At 36.5% G+C, this 16,008-nt stretch overlaps 1 protein-coding gene across 2 annotated transcripts in view; it reads left to right on the forward strand.

The window, feature by feature from the left end:
- The window catches only part of NRK (Nik related kinase), a 126,030-nt gene that overhangs the window by 47,321 nt on the left and 62,701 nt on the right, over positions 1 to 16,008 (forward strand). For both annotated transcript variants that reach the window (XM_060407889.1, XM_042241688.1), the window contains exons 3-4: positions 8,949 to 9,005; positions 10,280 to 10,351. In XM_060407889.1, the coding sequence (XP_060263872.1) occupies positions 8,949 to 9,005; positions 10,280 to 10,351 (129 nt within the window). The remainder of the gene's footprint in view (positions 1 to 8,948; positions 9,006 to 10,279; positions 10,352 to 16,008) is intronic.

Genomic DNA, 16,008 nt, shown 5'->3' on the forward strand with positions numbered 1-16,008 from the left:
TTAATTAGAGGTTAATTACTTTACAATAATGTATTGGTTTTGCCATACATCTACATGAATCCACCACAGGTATACACGTGTTCCCCATCCTGAACCCCCCTCCCTCCTCCCTCCCCGTACCATCCCTCTGGGTCGTCCCAGTGCACCAGCCCCAAGCATCCTGTATCCTGCATCTAACCTGGGCTGACGACTCATTTCATATATGATATTATACATGTTTCAATGCCATTCTCCCAAATCATCCCACCCTCGCCCTCTCCCACAGAGTCCAAAAGACTGTTCTATACATCTGTGTCTCTTTTGCTGTCTCACATATAGGGTTATCGTTACCATCTTTCTAAATTCCATATATATGCGTTAGTATACTGTATTGGTGTTTTTCTTTCTGGCTTACTTCACTGTGTATAATAGGTTCCAGTTTCATCCACCTCATTAGAACTGATTCTAATGTATTATTTTTAATGGCTGAGTAATACTCCATTGTGTATATGTACCACAGCTTTCATATCCATTCATCTGCTGATGGACATCTAGGTTGCTTCCATGTCCTGGCTATTGTAAACAGTGCTGCGATGAACATTGGGGTGCATGTGTCTCTTTCAATTCTGGTTTCCTCAGTGTGTATGCCCAGCAGTGGGATTGCTGGGTCATAAAGCATTTCAATTTCCAGTTTTTTAAGGAATCTCCACACTGTTCTCCATAGTGGCTGTACTAGTTTGCATTCCCACCAACAGTGTAAGAGGGTTCCCTTTTCTCCACACCCTCTCCAGCATTTATTGCTTATAGACTTTTGGATTGCAGCCATTCTGACTGTTGTGAAATGGTACCTCATTGTAGTTTTGATTTGCATTTCTCTGATAATGAGTGATGTTGATCATCTTTTCATGTGTTTGTTAGCCATCTGTATGTCTTCTTTGGAGAAATGTCTATTTAGTTCTTTGGCCCATTTTTTGATTGGGTCGTTTATTTTTCTGGAATTGAGCTATCCTTACAGCATTTAAAAGCAAATCTAAAGTCTATGGAATTCCTTTAAAGAGCTCCCCAAACAGGCTGCATCTCTTCCTTTGGCAATTTTTAGAATAAATAAATCTTTCTGATGGCTAACTGGTGGGGTGTAGAGTGATTGGCACATTTCCCCAGCTCGACCCATTCATCATCTGTGCTAGATCCTCTCCAGTATTGGCCACACCTCTAAACTCTGACAGCCCCAAATTCATCTGTCCCTTTGGGGTTCTTGAGCTTGTTGGTAGTGATGAAGACTAAATGGGGAAGCAAAGGAAAAGACTTTCAAACAACCAAACCACCATTACTTCCCATCTCAAACACTGGTTAAGGAAAGTCCCTGCTTGGAGGCAGGATTATGGGCATGCTAACCTTTGAAAGTTCTCTTGAACCCCGTGTCCTTGTTTTTCTGCATAGACACAATGATGATGAGAATTACCCTGTTAGCCACGTTATCCACAGCACAGCATGAAGTACGTGGTTGATGCCATTTAGGGCTGTACTCTTGGTGACCCTGAAGCATCACTTGGTTTGTTTGCTAGGAGAAAACTGGAATACAAACAAATGACTAGAAGGACAAAACTGTGTGAATGAAAAGCAAGGTTACCAGATAGATACGAATGCAGTGAGTACCTTGTGGCCTTCTGCCACCACAAAATGAAATGAAAAGAAAGAAAGAATGCCCTGGGGATTATGTGCTTTAGATTTGCCAACAGAAGGCAAAGCAAATAACTAGAAGGACTGTGTAGGAGTTGCTGAATAGTTGGCAGTCTTTCCACAGCAGTTTCCTTTAACTGCATTATTAACAATAAAGTTTTTAGCCTAATCAAAATTACAAGGCCATCAAGGACTGTCTTGTGTTCTTTCTGGGGAAAAAACATGGTAATTAACTGCTGCAGGATGATGGATTTTTCCAACACAGCTGTCACAACTGCTATTTTAAATCATTTGTTATGGTTTAAAATGTGTAATCCCCAAGAAATTGATCATTACTGCGATTCAGTGCTGGTGTTTCAGTGCCTTAACCAACCTGAGCTTTACATGAGACCGTTAACTAACAAAAGCCAGTCATGAAGTGCTAACTACTAATGACTGATTTCTCAATGATCACTTCTGTCTTCTTTTAAACAAGATTTTATTAAAAAAAAATTTTTACACTGAAATTTCTGGCAAGACAAAAACAGGTGCACTCTCATATTCTTGTTTCTTTCTTCTCTGTATGGTCACTGCCGCTTTTTTCTTTTCTTCTGCGCTGGCTGTGCCTTCCTAATCAGCATTACTTCATAGCCTTTGTTCATGGTGTGTCACTCAATGGGTCCACCCTGCCCTTCAGAATCTGTTCAGATGCTGTGACATCTTCATGGTGCAATTGATATTGTACCTCTTCTAGGAAGCCTTCCCAGTTACTGTATTCATCATTCCCTCAATTAGTATTCATTAAAAGGGTACCAGCCATTCCGCTAGGCATTAGCGATACCAAAATGAAAGACATATATTCCCAAATGTCAAGAACTTTTTATTTTTTCATCCAAGTTTATTGTTGGAGTGACTGAATCCTTGATATGATTATATGTGTGAGACCTAGACTTTATTGACTTTATTTTTCCATTGTAATTATCTGCATGTAAATTAATTTACCCATATATCTTGCTTACCATCATCAAGACTCTTTGCGACACCATGGATGGTAGCCCACCAGGCTCCTCTGTCCATGGGATTTCCCAGGCAAGAATACTGGAGTGGGTTGCCATTCCTTTCTCCAGGGATCTTCCCAACCCGGGGTTCAAACCCAGGTCTCTTGCATTGCAGATGGATCCTTAGCCATCTGAGCCACAAGTGAAGCCACCAATTTTCTTCTGTAATCATTGGCTAATCTATAGTTTGATTCTGGATTACCAATCTGCAAGTTGATCTTGCTTTATTACTTCTGATATATTTCCTCAAATTGGAAGTAATCTGAAATGTGGTAATTCCACTTTCCGAAAATAAACTTGAAGAGTTTGGTGTTTAATGAAAGCTAGTGTAAGTCCATTTGTAAACCAGAGTTCTTTTATAGTCATCCCTTCATTTATTTTGTTATGTATGTAAAGATTGTCCTGCAATTATTTTTGTTTAAAGCAGACACATACACCTTTTAACAATGGTTTATATGTAACTAGTGTCCTAAATTCAGAGACATATCACATTTTCTGTTCAAAGGACAGATTCACAATGTTTAAATTGAGCTTGGAGCCATTGACAAGCAATAGTACAATAGTAAATTTTGTTTTTCCTATGAAGAAGACCAACACTGCTTATTTGATTATCTAAATTAATTAGTAAGAACATGAATCATTGCCAAATTGAAATCAACACATTGAGGAATTTATGTTCTTTCCTGGATAATTTCAAATGGTCCTGGAAAAAGAATACATTTGTCCTAATTACTATATTTTAGGGTATAATCCTAGAAAATAGTTGTGAGATCATAAATTAGAGAAATTTCTTAGGACTTTATTTAAGACCTTCATGTGGTATCATATGTTTATTCTCTCAAACCCTTTAAACTGTATTTAGACTGTATCTGGGACCCAATAATTCATGTTATTAAGTAATCTTTGTATTTGGTTTCATTCTGTACTTGTTTCAGATATATACATCTTAAACACTGAAAATTCCTCCAGTAAAATTGTGACTTGGCACATTTTGTCTCTTTACCTCTCCTCTCCACCCCCTCTTTTTATTTTTTCTCCCTCCACACTTTTAGAGCTTTTTCTAGACACCTTTACCTTGCTCCCCATTCTAGACACTTGCTACCTTCATTATGGTTGAGGAGCAATCTCTCCTGGAACTCCTCAGACCCTAGCACTTTCCTTCCTCCATCAACACTGAACTGTTTATTACCATTCCTGCAGTTATCTAATCTGATCATCTAACTCATGCCAAAGTGTTAATGACAAATGAAGAATGATAATCAGTTTTTTCAGCTAACATTTGAATAATAAGAGAGTTTCATTTCTTTAATAAAATTGAGGCCATAATACTGATTTTTATACTTGTGAATTGTAAGGTGAAGTGGAAGGGGGATTTTTTTGAGTAGTTGACCTTCTTTTACCCCTAAAATTCGAATCATATGAGCTGCATCTATAAATAATGAAATTTAAGTTAAATGAGCTTGGTGACAAGACAAACAGTTGCCTAAGGTGAAAATATAGGTGATTTGACTCCAGATGTTAATAGGCTTGAGCTTAGAGTCGGGAAATTGCTACAAAACATTGTTACTACATATCTTCTATTACTCAAATATGCGAGGGCCTGTGAATATATTGAAAAGATTTAAGCAGAAATTTCTTTTCTTATGGTAGGAATGAAAGCTAGTGGAATTTTCTTCTTGCATTGTGATGCTTGAGAATTAAAAATTCTTAGTTTGCAAACCCTATTTAAGGGATTATTGTACTGTAATGCAGTTAGTAGCTCCTATATGATAGTATTGAAATTACTGATGGTAAGAAACTCAGACCCCAAAACCCCACATTCATAATTTAAGATTTTCTTTGTGATTTTCCTGTATAATATTCACTAAGACCAGTGGGAAATGTGAGATTATTTAACGTTCAATCTAGAATTAAAAACCAAACTCCTTTCTTAGCATTCTCTATGTGTGTTTTCAACAAATGGTGTTTTAAATTAATTTTTCATAAAGTGTATATTGTAACAAAAAAAAAGGCACATCCTAGAAATAGAATTTGCTGGTCCTGGTTCAACATTTTATTTGATAGGCAGTCTGCTTATGACAACATAACCTTCAGCTAAAATCAAGATCTTATAACAACTTTTATGTAGTCAATGAACCACAAGATGGCACCACTAAACAAATAGTTTATCTCAAGATGATGTCTAGGTTCTCTAGATAAATGCTCAAAAATAGGACTGACTTTAAGACCTCTTCAAAACCAACATCGATCACTTCTGATTGATAGAATGAATAGAATATGAGAGGGGGAAATAGGGAAAAAAGAAACCTAACAGACATCACTTAAACCAAGTGATCTAGGTTAATTTCGCCAATGCTCAGTTACATCATACCATGTACTTGTGACATGATGTGATGAGGAGGGCACTTCACTCCCATGATGTTCTTTCCTCAAACCCGTGACCTCAGTCTAGTCATGAGAAAACATCAGACAAACCCGAAGTTAGGGACGTTCTACAGAATACTTGACCAGTACTTCTGAAAAGTGTCAAGCTAGTGAAAAACAGAAAGACTGAGGACTACCACAGATTACAGGAGCCTAAGGAGACATAACAACTAAATAGAGGCAGGATCCCAATTTGGGTCTGCCAAAAAGGACATTAGTGGGGAGACTGAGGCAGTCCTAATAAAGATTTTAATGTCGTTAAGAGTATTAAACCAACATTAATTTCTTAGTTTTGACAGTTGTGCCATAGTCATTGAGATGTTAACATTTAAAAGAAACAGTGTAAAGGTTATAGAGAAACACTCTGTACTATCTTTAAAACTTTTCTCTAAGTCTGAAATTACTATTTAAAATAAAAAATATTTTAAAAGTCAAGATACAGAAAGTAGTCTCTGATACACTAAGTTAACAGGCAGCAATTTTCCATTTATTGCCTGGACATTCTAGACGTCTACGAAAACTTGCATAATGGTTAGGCATGTTAACCCTGTGCTTGGTTCCACAATCTGGGGTTTAATTTCTCTATAGACATAGTGAGCATGTTTTTTTAAGACTCCACATTAGAATACCTTGTCTCATCAGAAAAAAAGTTGTAGTTTTCAGTTGAGAGAATAAAACCCAGATAATAAAGATGGAGGGAGCCAAGTTGATTTTCTCAGTTCTATGGCAATTGGTGGCACCTTTTAAAGACGTTATCTCACTAATATATGTCATGAATATGATGGCTATGCATTCCATATGTTTAACAATTTTGTGGTTTACTCACTGTAGATCTTGCCACATGCCAGGATTCCCTGTCTAACATGCCAAGTATTTGTGTTTCACAGGATAGTAGTTTGTCTCATAAAACCTCTTAGAATCAAGGGGTAAGCATTTTATCTCCTCTAAAGGCTGTGTGAGAACCAGTTTCCAGCATGTTATATTTGTACATACAGATGTGAGTAAACTTTGACTAGAAAGTGTTTATGTGAATAATTAGAAAAACAGTACTTTCTATGTCGTGATAAGGGCTACATAGATAAAAGTTTTAATATATATTTTCTCCCAGATCTATAAATTAATGTGGACATTTCCAACATATTTAAATTTCCACATGCAAGAGATTAAAATCGGACCCTTATCTTACCCTACTTCGAAAGTTAACACAAAATGAGTTAAAGACTTAACCTGAAGTTGTAAAGCTCCGGAGAAGAGAACATAGTGGGAAAAACTTCTTGACATTGGTCTTCAAAAGGATTTTTTGGATATGACACCAAAAGCACAAGCAATAAAAGCAAAAATAATTAAGTGGGACTACATCAAGCAAAATCTTTCTGCATAGCAAAAGAAACCATCAGCGCAATGAAAAGGCAACCTACAGAATGGGAGAAATATTTGCAAATCATCTATCTGATAAGGCATTAATATCTAAAATATTAATTACTTTTCTCTGATTAATCAATAACCTACAACATTTTCGTTTCCTTTAAAAATTCTAGTCTTTGGTAGCTGTCATGCTCCACTGATCTTAGATATTTCCTTATACTTTGACTATTAATTTCTGAACACTATCCCAAGTCCAGCCTCATTCCCTTGCTTAGTTTCCATCAGGCTAGCCTTGTATACTAGTTTTCGAGGTCTGCTATAACAAATTAACCATAAACTTGATGGCTTAATAGAAAGAGAATTTATTTCCTTGCAATTCTAGAGGCTAGAATTCCAAAATCAAAGTGTCTATAGGGCCATTCTCCCTCTGGAGGGGCTAGGAAGGAAGATTCCTTGCCTCATCTAGCTTTGGGTGATTGGCAACAATCCTTGTAGACACACCAGTCAAATCTCTGCCTCTGTCATCATATGGCATTCTCCCTGGATATCTGTGTCCAAAATTTCCCCTTGTTACTAGTTACTGGTTTTAGGGCCATCCCTAATTCAGTATGACGTTATCTTAAGTTGCTTATATCTGCAAAGGCCCTGTTTCCAATAAAAGGTCACATTCAGAGAAACCAATAGTTAGAACTTCAGCATTTTTTTTTTTTTTTGAGAACGCAGTTGAACAAAACCCACCTTGACCTGACTCACAGGCCTGACTCCATAAACTGAAACCAACAATCCATGCCACTTCTCATCAGTGCTTCAACCATTTAACCAGTATAGCTGCTTAATGCCTAGTTCAATTCAAAGTGCTGGTGTTTCTAGAGTTACTTTATTTCTTTGAAAGCCTACTGATCTATTTGTGACACATGGCTTCATTTACAAACAGTGGCTTGTTCAATAGGACTGAAGTAATCTTGAATGTACAGGATTAAATCCCATCGATCATATCTTGGAAAAACCAGTATTGACACTCATGTAACCTTGATGGTAATGGTAGAGTGGACTTTTTTTCTTTCAAGCTTCTTTGATCAGCTGGCTTTATTTTGATGAGAAAACTTGTAGGAATCATCTAAAGTATATGAAAACTTCTACTTTGTTTTCATATACTTCAGAGCACATATTTTTATAAGAGAGGTGTGACAACAGATAAGCAATATATTTAAGGATCACTGTCCTGAATTCAAGGAATCTTGATCTCTTGCATAGCTACTCACTTGGCACGTTACTCAAGATATTAAAAATACTGTCCAGAAACACCACCCCCCACCTCATCTGATCATTCTAATACGTTTAAAAATGTGGCTGTATTTCACCTGAGATCTGTGACTACTGACAGTTCTTTGTTTTGCCCCCATATTATTTTACTACATGTGCAGTAACAGATCCACAAATTAGGTGGATTTAAACATCAGAACTTTATTCTCTCCTAGTTCTCAAGGCTATAAGTCTGCAGAGCCATTCTGCCTCTAAAGGCTCCAGGGAAAACACTGCCTTCCCTCTTGCTAGCTTCTAGTGGTCGCCAGCAATCCTTGGCGTCCTTTGGCTTGCAGCTGCATCACCCCACTTTCTTCCGTTTCTCTGCGTGTCCAGAAACACACTGGTATGTAAACATACCAGGCATGGACCATGGTAATCGAATACAACCTCATTTAACTTGATTACATCTGCAAAGACCCTGTTTTTGAGAAAAGTCACAATCTGAAGTTATGGGTGAACCTCAATTGTGGAGAAATATTGTCTAACCCAGTCCAGCCAAAGAATGCAGTCTCCTAGGGAAAAAAAAAATCTGTTTCAACTTCCAGCCTTACTCATATCAATATCAGACTGATTTTTCTCTCTGACTTCAGCTTGAAATACTTTAAAAGGCATTAGTTACAAAATAAGAAGTCTTATTCCCAACCTCTGTGCTCATTTTTGAAAATTATAAATCTGTAACTTGTTACTTGCATTTTGTATAAATACAAGTTCTTAGAACTCAGAGGATTTTCAATAAAGAATCTTTCAGAACTTCTGTTCCTAAATATCTATGGTTCATATGATTGAGACACACTAAATGGTTTACAGGCCATTGAATTAATTATGTGTCACTCTTATCTGTGATAATTATGGAAAAAACTTATTTTAGTATATGAAGAGAAGTTCGATAGAAATATCTGTCTGCATAGTACCACATAATCAGTTGGAAAACGTTCAATAAAACATTTCCTTTTCCCCTATCTCCAGTCTGAAATTTTTGCTTTTCATTGGGATGCTTTGGTTTATATAATGCATTATAGTTCATCTCTCTATAATACTTTATATTTCATAATAGATGACAGTGTTTAATTTTATTTAATTTTAATATTTTTTCCTTTGCTTCTTGATTGCTGGATTATATAGCCAGCATTCAATGTTTATTACTATCTTATGTTTCAGGGACTCCATGAAAAGACTGGTGCATTTACAGCTGTGAAAGTGATGAATGCTCGTAAGGTAATATTACATCCTGTCTGTATTCTGTTGCTTAGTAGATTGTTGTCTCAGGATAAACAGCTCAGAAAATATTGTATTTGTTTTTTGTATCACTGTTATATATAATTATCTTAATTTGCATTTATTATATTTATAACTTTATATTTTCTATCACTAGTATATTATTTTCTATGGATTTATTACATTTACACATAAAAATTTTAATCACAGCAAAAGTCCTATATATTCTTGTATTTTACAAAAATGAAAAAGTCCATATTCCTGTCTATTTCTAGTTGATTATCTATTTCCAGGCATAGTAAACAGTAAATTTCCTCTAATATTGTATTACTCCTCTGTGTTTTATCATATTTCTTTCCCTCCCCAACAATTCCTTTTGAAAACTCAGGCCATTAGGTTTTCAGTGACAGGTAGAAAGAAAATAACTTGTCTGAGATGCACTTTTTTTTCCTGTATTTTTTTAAGAGAGAGTCTAATTGGCAGTGTTCTGACTAACATTCATAAAGCTGTGTCATGGGTCATAATATATTGTCATAGATTATGCTAAGCCCTGATTTCTGTCATCTTTCTTTAGCATGAGTACCTCACTTTCTCAGGATAATATTAGCACGGGCATAACAAAGGTCAAGATATTTTCATTTCACTATAACCTAAAAAAAATTCTAAAATATCATATTTGAAAAAGTGTACATAGTCACTGAATTGTTATCAATGCCATAAACTGTTCTTTTCCAATTTGTGCAGGAAGTGAATTGCTGAAACTGTTTAAAGAGTTACATGTTTTTTGTTTCATCAGTAAATGTCAAATGAATGTTGAGGTGTTGTGGATTTATTTTACCCTGTAAACCATGACTTCCAAATAATCAGCTTGGTACTCTTTGAGTGAGACTCTCTAAAATACGTTTTCCCTTTTTCTCCACTTAATAGACTTTGACCCACATTTAATCTACGTTTTAGATACTCTGACTTGAAACAGTTAAAAATTATGTTCAGCCCATAGATAGTGTCAATTACCTTGTTTGTTAGAGGAAATAGCACTTTACAATCATCAAATTGTAATATTCCATAAATGGCAGTTAAATCTGTTACTATTAATTTTTTGCCAAGTTTCTATATATATAAGAATCTGATTATTTTAATTAAAACTATTAGTATAAATTGAGAGAGGAATTATGTTACTCTTTCATTTAGTACTTAAGCACAAAGTACTCAAGAATAAATCATTTTCAGAGTGTACCAATGCATTTAATAAAGTTTTGTTCTTGGCTTTGCAGACCCCTTTACCTGAAATAGGAAGACGAGTGAGAGTGAATAAATATCAAAAGTCTGTCGGCTGGAGATACAGTGTGAGTACTGAAAGTCTTCATTAGCGTCCAAGCCATCTTTCCTTTAATTTTCAACTTTAGACTAATCCCTTTGTATTGTATCATTATCTGTAGAAGGCCACCACTAAACTCTTCTTACCTAAAAGTGATATATACGTTTTCAATGTACTGACATAGATTCATTCATCATATTTGAACACTAGCATCTTTCGGAAAGTAGGGCCTAGAAGAAATGGTACCCTGAACAGGTAAGTGTTGACTGCAGATGAAGGACTAAGTAAATTCACAGCAGATATAGCCTACTAGCTGAATAATAAAAAAAGGGATGATGGGAACAAGAGTGAATTTTGTCTAAAATTGGCCTTATATGCTTAGTCACTCATTGTGTCCGACTCTTTGCAACCCTATGGACTGTAGCCCGCCAGGTTCCTCTGTCCATGAGATTCTTCAGACAAGAACACTGGAGGGGGTTGCCATGCCATTCTCCAGGGGTTCTTCCTGACCAAGGGATCAAACCCAGGTCTCCCACATTACAGGCAGAGTCCTTACCGACTGAGCCACCAGGGAAGTCTAAAATTGGCCTCGGCAAGGTTCTTTTCATACCTTTTACATGATATTCTGAACTGACTAGCTTTTCCCCATCGAGATTTTTAGAGACATTGCCATCATGTATGAGCCCAATGAAGACTACTCTTTTCGTGTGTGAGAGAACAGTCGTAGACAGCAAACCAACAGGCTGCCCAGCCTGAGTGTTCAGACATCTGGCATAGCACTTGAATACATGAGGGAGTGGGAAGGTGATTTCTACCTGAAACTTTTTAACAGCCTTGCAAAGCAATCTCTATTACCCTGATAATTTGCTTGCTCTAGAGTAAGCTCTGGCAAAGGAAATTCTTCATCAGTAGATCTTGATGATCTAGATGTTAGTGATCTATCAAAATACTCTGGGGGCCTAAGTATAGCATTTTGCTCTAACAATATAACTGATATTTTTTTCTCGATTTTCTCCCCTGCAGTTAGCTATCTAGTATTCAAATATTTTCAACCTTTTGTATCTTAATAAATATGCTTCCAGACTCATTTAAAAATAAGCTTTTCCATTAATAATCACATCCAGAAGAACTTTCTAGTTATATTAAGAAGATATCGGTAAACAGTTTCATGATTAGTTTAAAAGTACTGGGCTCCTGTTTTGTTTACAGTGTTTCTTGGGAGACAAAGCATATCTAAACATAAAAGGTAATGCTTATGTTAATCAAGAAGCTGTGAAAGGTAAGGTATGAAAATTATAATTGTTTCAGTAATTCTGGTTTTATCAAATATTTGTGTTAATTCATTTGAAGATCATCTCCAAACTCTCTCTGAAGTCTTTCTATATAGGGAAAAACACTTAGATTTTAGAATTGGGTGAAATTGCAATGCAAGTTTTGGCATCCTGAGCTGCCTCTTCTTGACAAAAAGCAGGATATTCAGGCCACTCTGGGATCAACTGGCCTTGAGCCAGGAAATGCTATAGCATCATATTACCGGGATATATGTGAAAGTTTTAAATTACCCACTTGGCCTGATGGATATAATGTACTTATGTGTTTCTCACAAGCTCAACTTCCTGTTAATTGAGAATGGCAAACATACTAATGCTTTCCAAACATATCTGATCTTGGTTTATTGGTTTTGGGGGAGTTTACATTTATGTGGGAGACCCACTCTTAGAAGTTTTTTCTAGTGGGGAGCTTTGAGTTCTCTGATTATATATTTTAGTAAGAAAAATAATTGATCGGCCAGTTAGCATCTCTAAATCATCCTGAATCCTTTGGGGTAAGAAGTTTGTGACTTGCACACACATCTCATTAATCAGGGGTTTACAAAAATAGCAGTAGTGTGGAAGTCAAGAAACATGAGTTCCAATGCCAAGTCTACTGCTAAATAGCCAAGAAGTACTTGGAAAAACGGTTTTACCTCTCTAGTCGTCAGGTTTCTCATAGGTAAAATGGCATCAGAATAAGGCTTCCCTGGTGGCTCAGTGGGTAAAGCGTCTGCCTACAATGTGGGAGACCCGGGTTCGATCCCTGGGTTGGGAAGATCCCCTGGAGAAGGAAATGGCAACCCACTCCAGTACTCTTGCCTGGAAAATCCCATGGACTGAGAAGCCTGGTAGGCTACAGTCCATGGGGTCACAAAAAGTTGGACACGACTGAGCGACTTTCCCTATGACGAGAATAAAAGTATAGTTAAATACAACTGCATAGTTGCCAGGAGCCCAGCTGTTCTCTTCCTGCTTGAGGACATGAGGTTTCTAACTCAGAAAGAAAAGGAAGTTCTTTGATATCAAACTACCAAACAAGTTGAAGGACTCAATCTGGCCTGTGCTTCTCTTTAACCTGTTCTTTGTGTTCTTATCCTCACATTACCATCTCATTCTTGTTTATTGCAGGCTTTATGAGTTCATATTTCTCTCAGCAGAACCTTGGTGCCTTGCTAGAAACTGAGAGTACCCCTCTACATTTAGAATTGCTAGTTTCTAAGGTTTATTTCTATATGATGGCAAATATTGTTATCATTTCAAAGAATAACAACATCACAGGGAAGTAGCAAGTTTAAGGGTCCTATATGGCAAGAATGAAAGCCATGAGGATCAGCCTTTAGCTAAACAGCTTAAGGGTATGTGAAGGCAACTTATCAACCAAGCTTCCCTGGGAGGCTAGGGTGAAACTGGAACCTGAACTTATATATAATTCTCATGCTACAGGTGATTGTTTTAATTGTTCATGCTTTTATTACACAATAAATGCAAATCCTGTTGTTGGGGTTTCCAACTGGAGAAATAAGGCTCCATCCCCTCCTCCAAAGACATTCAGGTGTCTAGATTTGTTTTATAGTTGTTGAATCTTTATGAATAAATCCCCTGGAAAAAATCCTAGAGAAATGCTAAAAAATGTTCTACAGATGTATTTTCCACTACCTCAAGATTGTCAAGTCAAGTTAATTGAGGGAAATGCTGGGGATAACTAAAGATAGTTAGAGGTTCACCCATTAATTACTTTTAATGCCAGTGGGCCCTGTTCTAATTCATTGCCCAGAATAAGTCAAAGGTATCCTTTTTCACTGGATTTCAGAACAGGAGTTTAACTTTATCTTTAAAAGTCTTCTTTTCTTCACATACTACAAATATATCTCACTCTGTACAGTGAGAGTATTCCTGAAAAGGTTATATAAATTTAACTTTTATAGATGCTCTAGGAGAGCTTTTTTTATTTACAATGAAATGAAATTTATAGCTGCTAGGAATTCAGACCACTGGATTGATAGATAGCTTTATAACATATTTACCACTGTAGTGATTAGGAAAATAATGAATTTAAGCATATCTTTTAAAATTATAGGAACAATCAAACTAGAAAATTTAGAATTCAATTAGTCAAGGCAACGTGGTACAAGCATAAGGATAGGCATATAGATCAGTTCAGTTCGGTTCAGTCGCTCAGTTGTGTCTGACTCTTTGCAGCCCCATAAACTGCAGCACACCAAGCCTCCCTGTCCGTCACCAATTCCAGGAGTCTACCCAAACTCATGTCCATTGAGTCAGTGATGCCATCCAACCATCTCATCCTCTGTCGTCCCCTTCTCCTCCTGCTCTCAATCCCAGCATCAGGAACTTTTCAAATGAGTCAGCTCTTCACATCAGGTGGCCAAAGTATTGGAGTTTCAGCTTCAACATCAGTCCTTCCAATGAACACTCAGGACTGATCTCCTTTAGGATGGATTGGTTGGATCTCCTTGCAGTCCAAGGGACTCTCAAGAGTCTTCTCCAACACCGCAGTTCAAAAGTATCAATTCTTTGGCACTCAGCTTTCTTTATAGTCCAATTCTCACATCCATACATGACTACTGGAAAAGCCATAGCCTTGACTAGACAGACCTTTGTTGAGTCTCTGCTTTTTAATATGCTGTCTAGGTTGGTCATAATTTTCCTTCGGAGTAAGCATCTTTTAATTTCATGGCTGCAGTTACCATCTGCAGTGATTTTGGAGCCCCCCCCAAAAAATGAAGTCAGCCACTGTTTCCACTGTTTCCCCATCTATTTGCCATCAAGTGATGGAACCAGATGCCATGATCTTCATTTTCTGAATGTTGAGCTTTAAGCCAACTTTTTCACTCTCCTCTTTCACTTGCATCAAGAGGCTCTTTAGTTCTTCTTCACTTTCTGCCATAAGGGTGGTGTCATCTGCATATCTGAGGTTATTGATATTTCTCCTGGCAGTCTTGACTCCATCCTGTGCTTCTTCCAGCCCAGTGTTTCTCATGATGTACTCTGCGTATAAGTTAAAGAAGCAGGATGACAATACACAGCCTTAATGTACTCCTTTTCCTATTTGGAACCAGTCTGTTGTTCCATGTCCAGTTCTAACTGTTGCTTCCTGACCTGCATACAGATTTCTCAAGAGGCTGGTCAGGTGGTCTGGTATTCCCATCTCTTTCAGAATTTTCCACAGTTTATTGTAATCCACATAGTCAAAGGCTTTGGCATAGTCAATAAAGCAGAAATAGATGTTTTTCTGGAACTCTCTTGCTTTTGCAATATAGATCAGTGAAATAGAATTATTTCCATATATATGTGGTCAACTAATTTTCAACATGAATGAAAACACGATTTATAGGGAAAGACTTGACTTTTCAGCAAATAATGCTGAGGTAACTAGATGTCCACAGGTAAAAGAATGAAATTGGTCCCCTGCTTTCTATGCAAATTAACTCAAAATGGATAAAAAACCTAAATATAAGAGCTAAAACTATAAAATGTTTGGAAGAAAAGATTGGAGTTGATTTGGTGACCTTGGATTTGACAAGAGATCCTTAGATATGACACCAAAAGTACAAACAACAAAACAAGAAATCGATAAATTGGACTTCATCAAAATTTAAAATTTTGTGTCTCAAAAGACACTATCATGAAAGTAAAATGACTGGCCACAGAATGGGGGGAAATAATTGCAAATCATATTTCTTATAAAGTACTTATATATAGAATATATAAATAAATCTTACAATTCAATAATAAAAAGACAAGTGACCAAACTTAAAAAATGGGGCAAAGATATTTTATTAGACACACCTCTGATGATCATAAAATATCTAGTAAGCCAATGAAAAGATCCTTAACTCCATCAGTCTTAAGGGAATTGCAAACCGAAACTACAATGAGATAATTACTTTACACCCACTATGATGTCATAATAATTAAAAAGAAAACAATGAGTGTGAAGTGAAGGCATAGAGAAATGAGAACCATCATTCATTTGGGAATGTAAAATGGTATCGCCACTATAGAAAACAGTTTGACATTTCATCAAAATGTTAAATATAGCATTACCATTTGACCCAACAATTTTACTCCCAGGTATATACCAAAGGGAAATGAAAATATGCATCTACTCTAAAGTTGAAATGAATGTTCATACTAGATAAAAGGTAGAAATAACTCTTTCAGTTGATGGATGGTAAATAAAAAAGAATGAAATACTGATATGTATTACAACATGGATGAACCCTGGGGGGGGGGAACAAACTAGTCATAAAAGTTTATATACTATATTATTTTCATTTCTATAAAATATTAAGGATAGATAAATCTATAGAGATAGAAAAAATGTTTGTGGTTGCTTGAAGCTGGGATGTGG

Source organism: Ovis aries, chromosome X (genome assembly GCF_016772045.2).
Source record: "Ovis aries strain OAR_USU_Benz2616 breed Rambouillet chromosome X, ARS-UI_Ramb_v3.0, whole genome shotgun sequence".
In the NCBI taxonomy this organism is placed as follows: Eukaryota; Metazoa; Chordata; class Mammalia; order Artiodactyla; family Bovidae; genus Ovis; species Ovis aries.